Genomic DNA, 18,312 nt, shown 5'->3' with positions numbered 1-18,312 from the left:
GGTAGTTGTTAGGGCTAAATTATAGATGGGATATGTACAGGTGCAGTAATCTGTGAGCTGCTCTGACAGTGGGTACTTAAAGCTAGTGAGGGAGATAAGTGTTTCCAGTTTTAGAGATTTTTGTAGTTCGTTCCCGTCATTGGCAGCAGAGAACTGGAAGAATCGGCCAAAGGAAGAATTGGTTTTGGGTTGACCAGAGAGATATTCCTGCTGGAGCGTGTGCTACAGGTGGGTGCTGCTATGGTGAGCAGCGAGCTGAGATAAGGGGGGACTTTACCTAGCAGGGTCTTGTAGATGACCTGGAGACAGTGGGTTTGGCGACACGTATGAAGCGAGGGCCAGCCAACGAGAGCGTACAGGTCGCAATGGTGGGTAGTACATGGAGCTTTGGTGATAAAACGGATGGCACTGTGATAGACTGCATCCAATTTGCTGAGTAGAGTGTTGGAGGCTTTTTGTAAATGACATTGCCGAAGTCAAGTATTGGTAGGATGGTCAGTTTTACAAGGGTATGTTTGGCAGCATGGGTGAAGGACGCTTTGTTGCGAAATAGGAAGCCAATTCTAGATTTAACTTTTGATTGGATATGTTTGATGTGAGTCTGGAAGGAGAGTTTACAGTTTAACCAGACACCTAGGTATTTGTAGTTGTCCACATATTCTAAGTCAGAGCCGTCCAGATTAGTGATGTTGGACAGGGGGGCAGGCAGCGATCGGTTGAAGAGCATGCATTTAGTCTGTCAACTGTTTGTTAACTTGGCTTTCGAGGACCTTAGAAGGGCAGGGTAGGATAGTTATTGGTCTGTAGCAGTTTGGTTCAAGAGTGTCCCCCCCTTTGAAGAGGGGCATGACCGCAGCTGCATTCCAATCTTTGGAAATCTCAGACGACACGAAAGAGAGGTTGAACAGGCTAGTAATAGGGTGGCAACAATTTCGGCAGATAGTTTTAGAAAGAAAGGGTCCAGATTGTCTAGCCTGGCTGATTTGTAGGGGTCCAGATTTTGCAGCTCTTACAGAACATCAGCTGGTTGGATTTTGGAGAAGGGGAAGGCTTGGGCAAATTGCTGTGTGGAGTGCAGTGCTGTTGACCGGGGTAGGGGTAGCCAGGTGGAAAGCATGGCCAGCCATAGAAAAATGCTTATTGAAATTCTCAATTATAGCGGATTTATCGGTGGTGACAGTGTTTCCTATCTTCAGTGCAGTGTGCAGCTGGGAGGAGGTGTTCTTATCTCGAAGAACTTTACAGTGTCTCAGAACGTTATTGAGTTTGTGTTGCAGAAAGCAAATTTCTGCTTGAAAAAGCTAGCCTTTGTTTTCTAACTGCCTGTGTATATTGGTTTCTAGCTTCCCTGAAAAGTTGCATATCACAGGGGCTGTTCGAAGCTAATGCAGAACGCCATAGGATGTTTTTGTGTTGTTTAAGGGAGGTCAGGCCTGGAGAGAACCAAGGGCTATATCTGTTCCTGGTTCTACATTTCTTGAATGGGGCATGCCTATCTAAGATGGTGAGGAAGGCATTTAAAAAAATAACCAAGCATCCTCTTCTGACGGGATGAGATCAATATCCTTCCAGGATACCCCGGCCAGGTCGATTAGAAAGGCCTGCTCGCTGAAGTGTTTCAGGGAGCGTTTGACAGTGATGAGTGGAGGTCGTGACTGCTGACCCATTACACATGATGATGATGATGATGATGATGATGAGAGCGTGTTCAGCCTTGTTCCTCCTGAAGTCCACAATCAGCTCCTTTGTTTTGCTGACTCTGAGGGAGAGGTTGTTTACCTGGCGTCACACCGTCAGAGTTACTACCTTCTCCCTCTAGGCAGTCTCATCGTTGTTGGTAATCAGGCCTACTACTGTCGTGCCGTCAGCGAACTTGATGATGGAGTTGGAACTACTGTGTGAGACCACGCAGTCGTGGGTATACAGGGAATACAGGAGGGGACTGAGGACGCACCCTTGTGGGGCCCCCGTGTTGAGTATCAGTGTCGAGGAGGTAATGTTGCCTACTTTCACCACCTGGGGGCGGCCCAACAGGAAGTCCAGGACCCAGTTGCATAGAGAGGAGTTCAGAGTTCAGCGTGAATTCTGATTGGTCGGACCAACACTGTACAGAACTGACCACCGGAACTTCCCTCTTGAATTTTTGTCTGTAGGCAGGGTGAAGCAAGATGGAGTCATGGTTGGATTTGCCGAAAGGAGGACGGGAGAGGTTCTTACACCCGTGTCGAAATGGCGTGTAGCAGGGATCGAAAATAGAATTTCCGCAAGTTAGACAGTCGATGTGTTGGTAATAATTTGGGAGCACTGTTCTCAAGTTACTTTTGTTAAAGTCCACTGCAACAATGAACGCTGCCTCCGGGAATGCGGTATCCAGTTTGTTCAGTGTCCAATGGAGATCTTTGAAAGGCTTTTTGGTGTCGGCTTGCGGATTAATGTACACAGCCATGGCGATAATCCTTGAGAACCCTCTCAGAAGGTAATAAGGGTGACATTTGATGACTAAGTATTCCAAGTCGGGGGAGCAGATCCTCGCAAGTTCCTGTACGTTTCCTCCGTCCCACCATGTGTTGTTGGTCATAAAGCAGAGCTCACCACCTTTGCTCTTGCCAGAGAGACCACCTCCTATCTGCTCCAAAAACTGAAAACCCGCTGGTTGTGTGTAATCCAGTTGGATGTTGGAAGAAAGCCAAATCAAACAGTATGTTGCAGGATCTGATGTCCTTCTGGAAGGAGATCCTCATTCTGAGTTTGTCAAGTTTGTTCATTAATGATTGAACATTGGCGAGTAGTATGCTCGGTAATTGAGGACGGGTCGCCCGGTGTCTTAACTCACTAAGACCCCACCACGTCTACCTATCCTTTGGCGTCTTTGCTTCCTACCCTCCAGTAATGATCCCAAGCAGCTAGGCGCCTTACCGAAGAAGCTATTCCGTTGTTCCGCCTTCTCAGTGTGTTTGTGGAAGTCGGGTGGACAGTGAGTACTAAGCGATTCGTATTCCAATAGTTCTACCCGGGTGTTCGTAGTAATGCACGAAACAAACTGATTAAGAACATTTGAGAAAAACACTAGAAAACCTGCAATGTTTTAACAGAGCTCAAGGTGAGGCCATCTTAACCAGTTAAACTGCACAAGATGGCACATACAGTGGGGCAAAAAAGTATTTAGTCAGTCACCAATTGTGCAAATTCTCACACTTAAAAATATGAGAGAGGCCTGTAATTTTCATCATAGGTACACTTCAACTATGACAGACAAAAAAAAACGACAGACAAAAAAATCCAGAAAATCACATTGTAGGATTTTTAATGAATTTATTTGCAAATTATGGTGGAAAATAAGTATTTGGTCAATAACAAAAGTTTATCTCAATACTTTGTTATATACCCTTTGTTGGCAATGACAGAGGTCAAACGTTTTCTGTAAGTCTTCACAAGGTTTTCACACACTGCTGGTATTTTGGCCCATTCCTCCATGTAGATCTCTTCTGGAGCAGTGATGTTTTGGGGCTGTTTGCTGGGCAACACGGACTTTCAACTCCCTCCAAAGATTTTCTATGGGGTTGAGATCTGAAGACTGGCGAGGCCACTCCAGGACCTTGAAATGCTTCTTACGAAGCCAGTCCCTCGTTGCCCGGGCGGTGTGTTTGGGATCATTGTCATGCTGAAAGACCCAGCCACGTTTCATCTTCAATGCCCTTGCCGATGGAAGGAGGTTTTCACTCAAAATCTCACGATACATGGTCCCATTCATTCTTTCCTTTACACGGATCAGTCGTCCTGGTCCCTTTGCAGAAAAACAGCCCCAAAGCATGATGTTTCCACCCCCATGCTTCCCAGTAGGTATGATGTTCTTTGGATGCAACTCAGCATTCTTTGTCCTCCAAACACGACGAGTTGAGTTTTTACCAAAAAGTTATATTTTGGTTTCATCTAACCATATTACATTCTCCCAATCTTCTTCTGGATCATCCAAATGCTCTCTAGCAAACTTCAGACGGGCCTGGACATGTACTGGCTTAAGCAGGGGGACACGTCTGGCACTGCAGAATTTGAGTCCCTGGCGGCGTAGTGTGTTACTGATGGTAGGCTTTGCTACTTTGGTCCCAGCACTCTGCAGGTCATTCACTAGGTCCCCTCACGTGGTTCTGGGATTTTTTGCCTCACCGTTCTTGTGATCATTTTGACCCCACGGGGTGAGATCTTGCGTGGAGCCCCAGATCAAGGGAGATTATCAGTGGTCTTGTACGTCTTCCATTTCCTAATAATTGCTCCAAAAGTTGATTTCTTCAAACCAAGCTGCTTACCTATTACAGATTCAGTCTTCCCAGCCTGGCGCAGGTCTACAATTTTGTTTCTGGTGTCCTTTGACAGCTCTTTGGTCTTGCCCATAGTGGAGTTTGGAGTGTGACTGTTTGAGGTTGTGGACAGGTGCCTTTTATACTGATAACAAGTTCAAACAGGTGCCATTAATACAGGTAACGAGTGGAGGACAGAGGAGCCTCTTAAAGAAGAAGTTACAGGTCTGTGAGAGCCAGAAATCTTGCTTGTTTGTAGGTGACCAAATACTTATTTTCCACCATAATTTGCAAATAAAGTCATTAAAAATCCTACAATGTGATTTTCTGGATTTCTTTTCTCTAATTTTGTCTGTCATAGTTGAAGTGTACCTATGATGAAAATTACAGGCTTCTCTCATCTTTTTAAGTGGGAGAACTTGCACAATTGGTGGCTGAATAAATACTTTTTTGCCCCACTGTATCTGAGACCGGGCTACTTATAGGCCTACTAAACTCAATTATAAAAATGGCTGACATTTATTCTAGTCGGCTGCCAGCGGGCCATATAAATAAAAAAATAATAATAAATGTGGTTTAGCTGGGTGGGGCAGAAATGAATGGTAGTGATAACTCAGGACATATTCTTGTTGATCAAGGTGTCTGTTGACAAAGAGATCTGTTATGATTGTTGTCTGAATATGAATGGGACGCAAACCAGCTGTTTCTCAGAGAAGTATTTAATAGCACTGAGACATGATTTTGAACAATTGGCATATTCTTTTCCAGACATGTCCTATTAATAGTGTGTTTCTCTAAGAAGTGATTTGTAACAATGACACAAAGGAGTAGGTTTTTCTCTCTCAAGGCAAGTCTTTTTCTAGGCAAATTACCCCTGTGACTGACTTTGAGCTTTTTATTTTTTCCTGAGTGAAAGAGACTTCTACATTTTAACATCTTCAATCAGATAGATGACTTTCATTATGGCATCTATGTTCCCTGATGTTCTTATATAATAACGTAATTTTCATGTTACACTACCTTAACAGATATTGTATGTATTGTCAGGATTTTACAAACAAAATCAGTTTTCAAAAGCACTCAATAGTACAAAAATTAATTACATTTGTGTTGTTATCAAAAGAGAGTAAGATTGCCAACCTTGAGAAATCACTCAAATTGGCACCATGAGGGCATTCTACTATTCTGTTATTGACCTGCTAGCATGCCCATGGGAAGAAACATTAGACAAAGGAGCTGGCAGAAAAACTGAGTGGACAACCCTGAAGCCTCAGTAGGCATTCGCAAAATATGGCTGTGTTCCTTTCAGATATTGAACCAGGGTGATGACACGTACTTGGCATAGACGACATCACTTTTCCCAACTGCCAGAGCTGTTTTCCTTCATTTCACATGCTGGCAGAAATAGAAAAATATGTTGTATTGTTCTGAGAAATGTCACTTTCTTCTGTCCTTGCTCTCGCTCTCTACAATTGTCTCACTGATAGCATGCTGCATGATTAAAGTTACATTTATGTAGGCTATTTAAGTGTTTTACCTAGTAGTTAGTCATCTTTCCATTCTTTTGATCTTAACATTTCCTGTCAAAGACGATGTGTAGTTGTTTTGATGTGAAACCCTCCATTCATGCTTCTCAACTGTCATTTATTAGAGGAAGGCAGGAAACACACTGGAAAATTAGCATAGTCATTAATATGCAGGTTTCTTTAGTCTTTGGAAGACTATCTGTCCTCATATCTGGCTTCTGCTCTCAGAATTATCTGATTCACCATACCATCCCAAATGGCTAATGGTACTGTCAAAGGAAGATGTGGATTTATATTCCTCTGGCTTTCAATCACAACTCTATTATCTCATCTCATCTCTGTCTCTGACCGCTCCTGGGCCTTTTCTGCACCTCTTCCTCCCAGAGAGGAGATGGAAAAGTCAATCAATTCTCAGTTTCAGATGGTCTTTTAATGTGGGTTTCTGTTGTCATGGGAATGGTGTAAGCCCTATTTATTTAACCCCAGCTGATGTATTCACATGTCAAGCTCTTCTAGGAATACTGAATGATACTGAATGCTAGTTACTACGGTGACCATGTCGTCTGGATGAGGACACTGAAGGTCCTGTAGACAACTTCCTACAGCAAAGCTGCATCAGTATCTGTCAACAACGAGAGATAATATTTAATATCACAATATTTCATTACTGACAGAGTAAAAACAACCATTTTGTAGACTTTTTTTTGCAAAAATACAGTTACAAAATACATTGAGTGTACAAAACATTAAGAACACCTGCTCTTTCCATGACAGACTGACCAGGTGAAAGCAATGATCCCTGATTGGTGTCACTTGTAAAACCACTTGAATCAGTGTAGATGAAGGGGCGGAGACAGGTTCAAGAAGGATTTTAAGCTTTGAGACAATTGAGAGATGGATTATGTATGTGTACCATCCAGAGGGTACATTTTTTTTAATTGGGTGCAACTGAATATTAGGAAGGTTTTCCTAATGTTTAGTATAGTCAGTGTATAAAGCTGTGGCAGCCATGTTTTCTGTTGCTGTCTCTTTAATGTTGAGCCTGTTTGAAGGGAAAGTGATCCTCCTCATTGAAAGAATTTGGAAGTTGTGAGGAGGGTTAGTCACTACTTTGACATAAGCACCATACACTTTACTGGGTTTGTTTTTCTTTCTGGGTGAATCACTTGCCTTTATTTAAATGCACTATTCTGGTCAAAACACTGGGATGGCGAGCTGCTGTCAACACTGCTGCATTTGGGTTTCGTCTAGATCCACCGTAGTAATCACTATGAGTACCATCCTATCTGGAGGATTCAGTTATCTACATACTAGATCCACCGTAGTAATCACTATGAGTACCATCTTATCTGGAGGATTCAGTTATCTACATACTAGATCCACCGTAGTAATCACTATGAGTACCATCTTATCTGGAGGATTCAGTTATCTACATACTAGATCCACCGTAGTAATCACTATGAGTACCATCTTGTCTGGAGGATTCAGCTATCTACATACTAAGCCTACATAAAGTTGATAATGTTTACTCTTTGAGCTTACACCCTTTATAGTTGATGTTTATCTGACTTGCCTGCCCTGTCTGTATCTCTTTAGCTTTAGACGAACCCTCCTTTTGAAACGGAAGTTTCACTACAAATATTTAGTACATAAAAAATGCACCAGACTCTGTGCAAATACTTTGACAAGGCAGAGTGATAAGGAAACAAATATCTGACCGATTGAGTAACATGATACTCTTCCTAGAGATTGGGTGCAGACATGACTTGGCTAGGACAGAGTTAAAGTCTTCGATGGTGATGGGAGTGGGAGGTAGTGCTTTTCGGGTTTAGCTTGTTAGCGGTCGCATGATACCGCCGGTCCTCTGGGAGTCGCCACGCAGGCAGGCGGATGAAGCATGGTGTTGGCGGAAGGAATGCGCTCCCGACTGGAAAAGGTTTGCACAGAGAGGTCCTGCTACCGCCAGCTTCCCAGAAATATGGGGCCCAGCCACAGAAACCCAATCTTCCACTCCACCAGGCAGGCAGGCCCGGCAGGCCCTGTAGCCAGAGCTGAAAGGCACTGGATGCGTTGTGGCAATCAGGACCCACGCAGCCATGCAGGATTAATGAATGAATGGCCTTGGATTGCATTGGACACATCATCATGCTAATTTGTTGACATCCACTTGGAACAGTGGTGGGCAAGGAGACATGAGTTAGACGACCCCTTCTCTTTTCCCCCTCTCTCTCTTTCCACATTCTTCTATCCTCTCCCCCTAGAGTGCCTGTCAACCCCAGTGGTGTAGGTGCTCGCATGCTTCTCTAATAGTCAAGAAGAAGGCAATCTGAGAGCTGAACATTTGCGTTGTGATTAATTTATGACTGCTTCAGAGAGACTGGCATTAGTTTCTGGCCTTCTATTTTGGTGCCAGAGCTGGAGTTGGTTTTGAAGCAATATATATTGTATCTGTCCTTTCTGTCTCCACGGCAATGTGCAATGGAAAAAAGGCACACTTGTCATCCAAATGGTTTAAAGATGTAATTGAACCATAACACCGCTGATGTGAGCCTTTTGTGGTGGAGTGAAGATCTCACTTGACAAATGGGCCAGAGAAAATAAACTGACATGTAGTCATGAACCAAAGAGAGAGTCCTAACCCTGCCAGTGATGAGCTGCCTGGAGCCCCACAAAAACCCATCAGATCTATGTTTAAATATTATTCGAAAACTATCAAATACTTTCCGCGTTTGCTTTAGTCTGATTGGAGGTCCAGATGGGCAGGGTTGGCACTTTTGCAACCATTCTATTGGTTCCATTGCACCAGGCAAGCTCAAGCAAGCCCAGCTTAAGTATATGAAATGATTTAAATAGTTTTGAACCCAGGTCTGAAACCTAATGATCTGCTTACTGACATGTCAGGCATTTCTATAGGCTTATCTTTGCCTCTCCACCTCCACATAGGCCAGGTTAGTTGTATTCATTTCCCCCCAGATCGATCATAAGGCGGGCGATTTCTCCTCGCCCTGTCAGAAGTCCTTTATTTGGTCATTTGTTGTGGATTGCAATCTCCACATCCTTTCCAACAAACCCATCTGCTTTCTGGTAAAGCCATATTAAGGGTCAGTGCAAGATGGTTGCTACTGGCGGCTCCACCATTCAATAGGACAATGTCAGGTAAAAGTTCTAGGTTTCAGAGCAACACAAATGCTGCGGTAGTAAGACAAATAAATTATTTTTATGATTTCAACAAAAACAAGGGACCCATAGATCAATTTCAGCTTGATTCATCTGCTGCCGTGGCCTCTTTATTTGAATTTCTTGTTTGTCTCAGTCTGTGTTGTGCAGTGCATGCCTGTTTTCTCCCTCTCCTCGCTCCACAACTAATTGCGTGTGCTAATTGGGCTTGCCGTGGGGACTCATTACAACCTGGAGCTCTCTGTGTGTTATCGTGTCATATCCCATCCATCACTATTTTAAATGATGCATTCTATGTTATAATGCATCTCCTCCTCTCTAAAGAGACTCATTACATTGCCATCACCTCCCTTTTTGCTCCCCCTGCCTCCCATACACCAGGGTCAAGGCCTTGTCTTACTGCCAGAGCCAGACAACACCTCAGAACTGGGTGACAAATACCCAGATAATCTCTGCTCCGGTAGGGGGCAAATAGCACACCCTTCCACCCCTCACACAGCTTGGGGCTGATGTATGACCACCAGGGTCAAACACTCAGACTCGACCCCAGCCATGGGGAGAGGGGATAGTACAGTACCTAGGCCAGGGCTGCCCTGTAGTGGGGTAACTACATGTACAGAAATGCACAGACAGCACGGGCGTTCCATGGCCCCTCAACACTGATTATCCATGGCCTTAACACTGCTTTCTAGTTTGCTCTCTAGTCCCTTCTGTTTTGTTCTAAGGTGAATTCACCAATTTGTAAGTCGCTCTGGATAAGAGTGTCTGCCAAATGACTTAAATGTAAATGTAAATGTTCTCTCCCCCCCAGTGTGGTGTGTCTGTGTGTGAGATACCTGGTAGTCAGCGGTTGGTAGAGACAAGGCTAGCTGTGATTGACAGGTCCCTGGCTCCCCACGCTCCATTATGCCAACATGGCATTCCCCCTCTATCTCTCGTTTGCTTTATTTGTTTTTGGTCAAGGGTGTGGTGCATGCTCCTCCCTGGCCCCCGAGTCCACACAGTAAGATCTCAGAGGAACTCTCAGAGGAGTTTTACACAACTTTAAAGCTACAGTACTTGTATACGCCAAAGTATACTACAATGCATAGCCTACTACTTATGTTTAGGTCTCCAAAACATCCAAAAAGGAGACAATACATCCATAGTTTATCAGGAGAAAGGACACACACTGCCTGTGGCATTTGGTCTTGTTGGTATAAATGGATTGAGGCCCCAGGTGGTCAAATTGGAGAAGCTGAGAAGGTCACTCAGAGGTTTGATCACACATCCTTACATGTACCTCATCTCTCACTGTGATTGGTTGTGTCTCTGTCGAGCATGACAGTTCAAGGTGAACTGATTTCTTTCTGAAGCTCTTTTCTTTGGGGCATGATAAATGACCACTTCTGAGTTTAATAGGAATCTAGACATGTATTTCAGTCCTTTCAGTTCTACTGAATATCATAGTACAGTGAAGATTGAATTGACTGAAAAGACCCAAGTACTATGGTGGCGTTGCTCTTGATCAGGTTATCTATAAGCATGAGGATCATAACACATACACCTTCTAACCCCTCTATTGTCCTTCTCTCCACAGCCGTGCGATCAAAACCAACCAGGACCTGCTCCCAGAGACCCCATGGATCAACATCTTCTACCATGACTTCTGGGGCACCCTGCTCACCCACAGCGGCAGCCACAAGTCTTACCGGCCCCTGTGTACCCTCTCCTTCCGCCTCAACCATGCCCTGGGCGGCTTGGAGCCCTGGGGCTACCACCTAGTCAATGTGGGCCTCCATGGGGCAGTCACAGCCCTCTTCACCTGGTTGGCCCGCCTGCTGCTTGGAGGGGGCCTGTGGAGCCTCCTAGCTGGGTTATTGTTTGCCTCGCACCCCATTCACACAGAGGCAGTGGCGGGCGTGGTTGGCCGGGCCGACGTGGGCTCTGCTCTGTTCTTCCTGCTGTCGCTGCTGTGCTACGTACGTCACTGCACCCTGCGAGGGGGCTCTGCGGGGCTCTGCAGGCTGGGGGCCTGGCTCCTGGGCAGCCTGGGTTGCGCCGCCTGCAGCATGCTGTGGAAGGAGCAGGGGGTGACGGTGCTGGCCGTGTCGGCCCTCTACGACGTCTGTGTTTTCCACCGGCTCAAATTGCGTCAGGTCATCATGCTGGTTTACAAGGTAACAGTTTGTCCTTGCCCTGCGGTGTTGTTTTTTCCCATGTATCTCATTTCCTCCTCTCTCTCCCCTTGGCAAAAGCCTGGCAAACCCCAAAGTGGAAAGCTGATCTGTTCACATGGGTCTTGCTATGTGGAAGTATTCCTGTGTGTTGTTTGTTTTCATTAGGATGTTATTTAAATTTTAAAAATGCATGTATGTACAGCTGTGTGATCTGGAATGAGCTGTTGTTTTGTCCTCTGAATGCAAGGAAAATATACAAACGGGGAAAGAAAACAAAGGGGACACTATTTATCCTGTTTCTTCATGGAAATTGTTTATATACCCATACAAACACACAGAAACACACATACATACATACATGAATGTCAGAGCAGTGACTAGCACTCCAAACCCTTCTTATTATCCCTAGGGTTTTCAGTGGTTAGCTTCGCCCACGGTTGGCTGCGCATGAACTACCATTCCGACGCTGTGTTCAAACGTTTAGAAACGTCAATAATCATTGCTTGCGAAACGGTTTTCGAAACATACGCTGATATTCCACTTATCTTTCATATCAGTCTGATAGAATCACTCAAATTAAAAAGATATACTTACTGTAGCAGTTTGGCACAGATCCACAAGTTGTGTGCCTCCAGCTGACGATCTACATTTCCTCCCATGTTACGCTTACAAACAGGTGTTCAGAGCATGCTAGATAGCTAATTAGCACGGGTGGCTGCCTATCTTCCGTGTGTTTTCCATAACAAGCGATGTAACATGGCCGTGTGGGAACACTAACTATAAAGGTGTGTAGTAATTGAACCTTTTGTTTTTTGGAAAATAATTTCTTGCTGAATTGAAAAATACGTTCCTTATGTTTCCAAAACCATAACGAAAGCGATGCGTTTTTACGTTCAGAATGAGCTTTGGGGATCTTAACAAAACGCCCTCAGCCAGGTGATACTATCGTCAATAGACACTAAAGCAGTTGGCGTCTATGAATGGGTTATGCAGTGACATGAGTTAGGGAACCATATTATTATGGAAATGGGGTCATGGGAGGCTGCTAGAGAGTTTTGTCAGTTGAATTTGAATTCCCATCGTGCCTACATCATTACATTATCCTTAAACAGTGTCATTATCATTATGCATCATTGCCTTCCCTTGCAACATGATTTGTTAGCAAACCCCAATTAGAAAATGCTTTAGTAATAAGTAAACCATTGACCCAAACTCAGTTTGTTAATGATTTGTTAATTACTCGTCCGTCACCATAATGTAGTGCATGTTATTGAGATGAATGACACTGTAATGTAACATAATGATGATGAGGAGCTATTTTGTTTACATGAAATGCATAACATTGACATTAATCTTCAGTGTGTGTGTGTGTGTGTGTGTGTGTGTGTGTGTGTGTGTGTGTGTGTGTGTGTGTGTGTGTGTGTGTGTGTGTGTGTGCGCGTGCTTGTGTTAACTGCGCCTTGTCAAGTGCTTACTGTCTGCTGTCTAGTCAATGTCACTTCCACCAGTCTTTGCGCATCAGGCCACGTTGAAAAAGACGTGCACAAATGTGACAAAAGGGATCCAAGAAGAGTCGATGGCACTCTAGGATGCTGACGCTTACATGCGAAGGATGAAGGGTGTTTCTGGGAGCGGGAGAGTTGGTGGAGGGGGGTGGGCGGGGGACGGGGGAGAGTGAATGAACAGAAAGAAATGAGGGAGAGACGGGAAGAAAAAAATCTAACTTCTCCGTTTTAGTGCTCATCACAGTGTGAAAAAGTGAGTGAAGGCCCTTGCTGTCTTTGTCTCCATGCTAGCCTCTCTCTCTTGATTTAAGCCTTATCTGAGGTTTGTTGTCCTCTGGAGTACTGCCCATTCGTTGACAGAGGCATACAGGCCTGCTAATAGTGTGTCAGGGCTGGCTGGGAGAATGCAGTGCTAGGAGGACTGAAAGAAAGTATACGTCATATCTGACAGCTTCTCGACATTTGATTGGAAATCCACCGTACCAACACATCTCCCCTGATAACCCTTCCCTGAGACGAGAGTCGCAGATCTACTTACACAATGTTCGCATGGATGGACCCGAGCCTATGGATTTCTGTCATGCTTTGCCATGGTGTTGATGAATGGTCTTGGCAGACACCCGTGGGTCATAAGCTATGCATACCCATTTCTAGTGTGCAGCTTTGAGGTGGCAGTTGTCCGTTTCACAGACGCACTGCATATCGTTGACCCCCAGCACAGAAGAAACAAGCAGGGAATGTTGAGTGATGTTAAGGCTGGCAGGTCTCATGCATTCCTTGTTAATTATAAGGTTACAGTATGTCTCTTTCTGTGATCACGACACCAAGTCACCTGAATGAATTCTACTTTGTTATTATATTGGGACCAGCGTTCTCTCTCAATTCAATTCAATTCAATTCAAGGGCTTTATTGGCATGGGAAACATGTGTTAACATTGCCAAAGCAAGTAAGATAGATAATATATAAAGTGAATATATAAAGTGAAATAAACAATAAAAATTAACAGTAAACATCACACATACAGAAGTTTCAAAACAATAAAGACATTACAAATGTCATATTATATATATATATATATATACAGTGTTTTAACAATGTACAAATGGTAAAGAACACAAGATAAAATAAATACGCATAGATATGGGTTGTATTTACAATGGTGTGTGTTCTTCACTGGTTGCCCTTTTCTCGTGGCAACAGGTCACAAATCATGCTGCTCTCTCTCTCTCTCTCTCTCTCTCTCTCTCTCTCTCTCTGTCTCTCTTAAGGGCTTTATTGGCATGAGAAACATATGTTTACATTGCCAAAGCAAGTGAAATAGATAAAAAACACAGTGAAATAAACAATAAAAAATTAACAGTAAACATTACACTTACAAAAGTTCCAAAGGATTAAAGACATTTTAAATGTCATTATGTCTATATACAGTGTTGTAATGATCTCTCTCTCTCTCTCTGTATCTCTCAATTCAATTTAAATGTAAATGTAAGGGCTTTATTGGCATGAGTAACGTGTTTACATTGCCAAAGCAAGTGAAATAGATAATAAACACTTAGTGAAATAAACATTAAACATTACAACCACAAAAGTTCAAAAAGAAAAAAGACATTTCAAATGTCTATATACAGTGTTGCAACAATGTGCAAATAGTTAAAGTACAAAAGGGAAAATAAATAAACATACATATGGGTTTTATTTACAATTGTGTTTGTTCTTTGCTGGTTGCCAACAGGTCACTAATCTTGCTGCTGTGATTGCACCCAGCAGATATGGGAGTTTATCAAGATTGGATTTGTTTTCAAATTCTTTGTCGGTCTGTGTAATCTTAGGGAAATGTGTCTCTAATACTGTCATACATTTGTCAGGAAGTTAGGAAGTGCAGCTCAGTTTCCACCTCATTTTGTGTGCAGTGTGCACATAGCATAGCCTGTCTTCTCTTGAGAGCCAGGTCTACCTACGGTAGCAGGGCTATGCTCACTGAGCCTGTACATATTCAAAGCTTTCCTTAATTTTGGGTCAGTCACAGTGGTCAGGTATTCTGCCACTGTGTCCTCTCTGTTTAGGGCCAAATAGCATTCTAGTTTGCTCTGTATTTTTATAAATTCTTTCCAATGTGTCAAGTAATTATATTTTTGTTTTCTCGTGATTTGGTTGGGTCTAATTGTGTTGCTGTCCTGGGGCTCTGTGGAGTCTGTTTGTGTTTTGTGAACAGAGCCCCAGGACCAGCTTGCTTAATTAAGGGGCTCTTCTCCAGGTTCATCTCTCTGATGGCATTGTTATGGAAGTTTGGGAATTCTGCTCTGCATGCATTATTTGGTGTTTTCCGTTGTACAATGAGGATATTATGCATGCAGAGTCTCAATTTGGTATTTGTCACCTTTTGTGAATTCTTGATTGGTTAGTGGATCCCATACCTCACAACCATAAAGGGTAATGGGTTCTATAACTGATTCAAGTATTTTTGGCCAGATCCTAATTGGTATGTCGAGTTTTATGTTCCTTTTGATGGCATAGAAGGCCCTTCTTGCCTTGTCTCTTAGATCATTCACAGCTTTGTGGAAGTTACATGTGGCGCTGATGTTTAGGCCGAGTGCTCCAGGGCAGGTATTCCCAAACTGGGGTATTCAAGTATTCCCCGGGGGTACACGCAGTGCCGTCGGAGGTACGCCAAATAAAAATGGGATTCACATTAATATATATATATTTTTTTTTCACATTTTCTAACAGTCCATTTATATTTTTACAGGACCTATACATTTGGGTGAGTTTTTTTTCTCGCCTGAGTAGCCTTGTTTCACTGCCAAATATAAAATTAAACATCTAGTGTTCAGCGAAATTACAACACAATGTCAAATACAGGTAGCCTAGTCAAATAATTAACATCAAATCACTTTAACCGTTACTCTCTCGCGGGAATTGCACTAACGGTCCGTATGTAGCCAAACGTAGCTGCTGCTCATGTTGGTATCTGTACTGATGGCGTAAAAGTCATGACAGGGAGACATAGTGGAGTAGTAACACACATGAAAGCAGTTGCTCCCGACACCACTTGAGTACACTGCAGCATCCACCGAGAGGCTCTTGCTGCCAAGGGAATGCCTGACAGCGTGAAAGATGTTTTGGACATTACAGTGAAAATGGTTCACTTTGTTAAAGCAAGGCCTCTGAATTCTCATGTATTTTCTGCACTATGCAATGACATGGGCAGCGACCATGTAACGCTTTTACAACATACAGAAGTGCGCTGGTTATCAATGGGCAAAGTATTGACACATTACTGACCATCATTTTCACTTGTCTGACCGCTTGCATGATGACGAGTTTCTCACACGACTGGCCTATCTGGGTGACGTTTTTTCTCGCCTGAATGATCTGAATCTACGATTACAGGTGACCAAATACTTATTTTCCACTATAATTTGCAAATAAATTCATTACAAATCCTACAATGTGATTTTCTGGATTTCTTTTCTAATTTTGTCTGTCATAGTTTAAGTGTACCTATGATGAAAATTACAGGCCTCTCTCATCTTTTTAAGTGGGACTACTTGCACAATTGGTGGCTGACTAAATACTTTTTTGCCCACTGTACCTGCTGGAACGTGTGCTACGGGTGGGTGTTGTTATCGTGACCAGTGAACTGAGATAAGGCGGAGCTTTACCTAGCATAGACTTATAGATGACCTGGAGCCAGTGGGTCTGGCGACGAATATGTAGCGAGGGCCAGCCGACTAGAGCATACAGGTCGCAGATATTGAACGGCAGATATTGAGATGAGACAAGTTCTCATTTACAACTGCGACCTGGCCAAGATAAAGCAAAGAGGTGCGACAAAAACAACAACACAGAGTTACACATAGAATAAACAAATGTACAATAACACCATAGAAAAATCTGTATACAGTGTGTGCAAATGAAATAAGGAGGTAATGCAATAAATAGGCCAATATTGGCAAAGTAATACAAATGTAGCAATTTACGCTGGAGTGATATATGTGCAGATGACGATGTGCAAATAGAAATACTGGTGTGCAAAAGAGCAGAAAAACAAATATGGGGATGAGGTAGGTAGTTGGTTGGATGGGCTATTTACAGATGGGCTGTGTACAGCTGCAGCGATTGGTAAGCTGCTCTGACAGCTGACGCTTAAAGTTAGTGAGGGAGATAAAAGTCTCCAACTTCAGTGATTTTTGCAATTCGTTCCAGTCATTGACAGCAGAGAACTGGAAGGAAAGGAGGCCAAATACTTGTTGGCTTTGGGGATGACCAGTGAAATATACCTGCTGGAGCATGTGTTATGGGTGGGTGTTGCCATGGTGACCAGTGAGCTGAGATAAGGTGGAGCTTTACCTAGCAAAGACTTATAGATGACCTGGAGCCAGTGAGTTTGGCGACGAATATGTAGCGAGGACCACCCAACAAGAGCAGACAGGTCACAGTGGTGGGTAGTATATGGGGCTTTGGTGACAAAACTGATGGCACTATGATAGACTGCATCCAATTTGCTCAGTAGAGTGTTGGAGGCTAATTTGTAAATGACATCGCCGAAGTCAAGGATAGTCAGTTTTATGAGGGTAAATTTGGCAGCATGTGTGAAGGAGGCTTTGTTGCGAAATCGGAAGCCGATTCTAGATTTAATTTTGGATTGGCGATGCTTAATGTGAGTCTGGAAGGAGAGTTTACAGTCTAGCCAGACACCTAGGTATTTATAGTTGTCCACATATTCTAAGTCAGAACCTTCCAGTCGGGCGGGCGGGTGTGGGCAGCGATCGGTTTGTAAGTCGCTCTGGATAAGAGCGTCTGCTAAATGACTTAAATGTAAATGTAAATGTTGAAGAGCATGCATTTCGTTTTACTAGCATTTAAGAGCAGTTGGAGGCCACGGAAGGAGTCTTGTATGGCATTGAAGCTCATTTGGAGGTTTGTTAACACAATGTCCAAAGAAGGGCCAGATGTGAACAGAATGTTGTCGTCTTCGTAGAGGTGGATCAAAGAATCACCCACAGCAAGAGCGACATCATTGATATAAAAATTCTGAAATTTTAATTCCAAACTACAACCTTTTCAGACAAGATAGAACTGCCAATGGAGGCGGTGTTGCAATCTACTGCAAAGATAGCCTGCAGAGTTCTGTCCTACTATCCAGGTCTGTACCCAAACAATTTGAACTTCTACTTTTAAAAATCCACCTCTCTAAAAACAAGTCTCTCACCGTTGCAGTCTGCTATAGACCACCCTCTGGCCCCAGTTGTGCTCGGGACACCATATGTGAACTGATTACCCCCCATCTATCTTCAGAGCTCGTGCTGCTAGGCGACCTAAACTGGAACATGCCTAACACCTCAGCCATCCTACAATCTAAACTTGATGCCCTCAATCTCTCACAAATTATCAATTTGGGCACGGGCACTCTCATAGATATCATCCTAACCAACTTGCCCTCTAAATACACCTCTGCTGTCTTCAACCAAGATCTCAGCGATCACTGCCTCATTGCCTGCATCCGTAATGGGTCAGCGGTCAAACGACCCCTACTCATCACTGTAAAACGCTCCCTGAAACACTTCAGCGAACAGGCCTTTCTAATCGACCTGGCCGGGGTATCCTGGAAGGATATTGATCTCATCCCGTCATTAGAGGATGCCTGGA

General features: G+C 43.6%; 1 protein-coding gene across 1 annotated transcript in view; it reads left to right on the top strand.

Moving 5' to 3' along the window:
• The window catches only part of LOC135509156 (protein O-mannosyl-transferase TMTC2-like), a 182,829-nt gene that overhangs the window by 77,919 nt on the left and 86,598 nt on the right, over positions 1–18,312 (top strand). Inside the window, exon 2 of the mRNA XM_064929567.1 lies at positions 10,578–11,157. Coding sequence (XP_064785639.1) covers positions 10,578–11,157 — 580 coding nt within the window. The remainder of the gene's footprint in view (positions 1–10,577; positions 11,158–18,312) is intronic.

Source organism: Oncorhynchus masou, chromosome 22, assembly GCF_036934945.1.
Source record: "Oncorhynchus masou masou isolate Uvic2021 chromosome 22, UVic_Omas_1.1, whole genome shotgun sequence".
NCBI lineage: Eukaryota > Metazoa > Chordata > Actinopteri > Salmoniformes > Salmonidae > Oncorhynchus > Oncorhynchus masou.
Note: the sequence above shows the minus strand (reverse complement) of the source record. Positions and strands in the feature narration are given on the sequence as shown.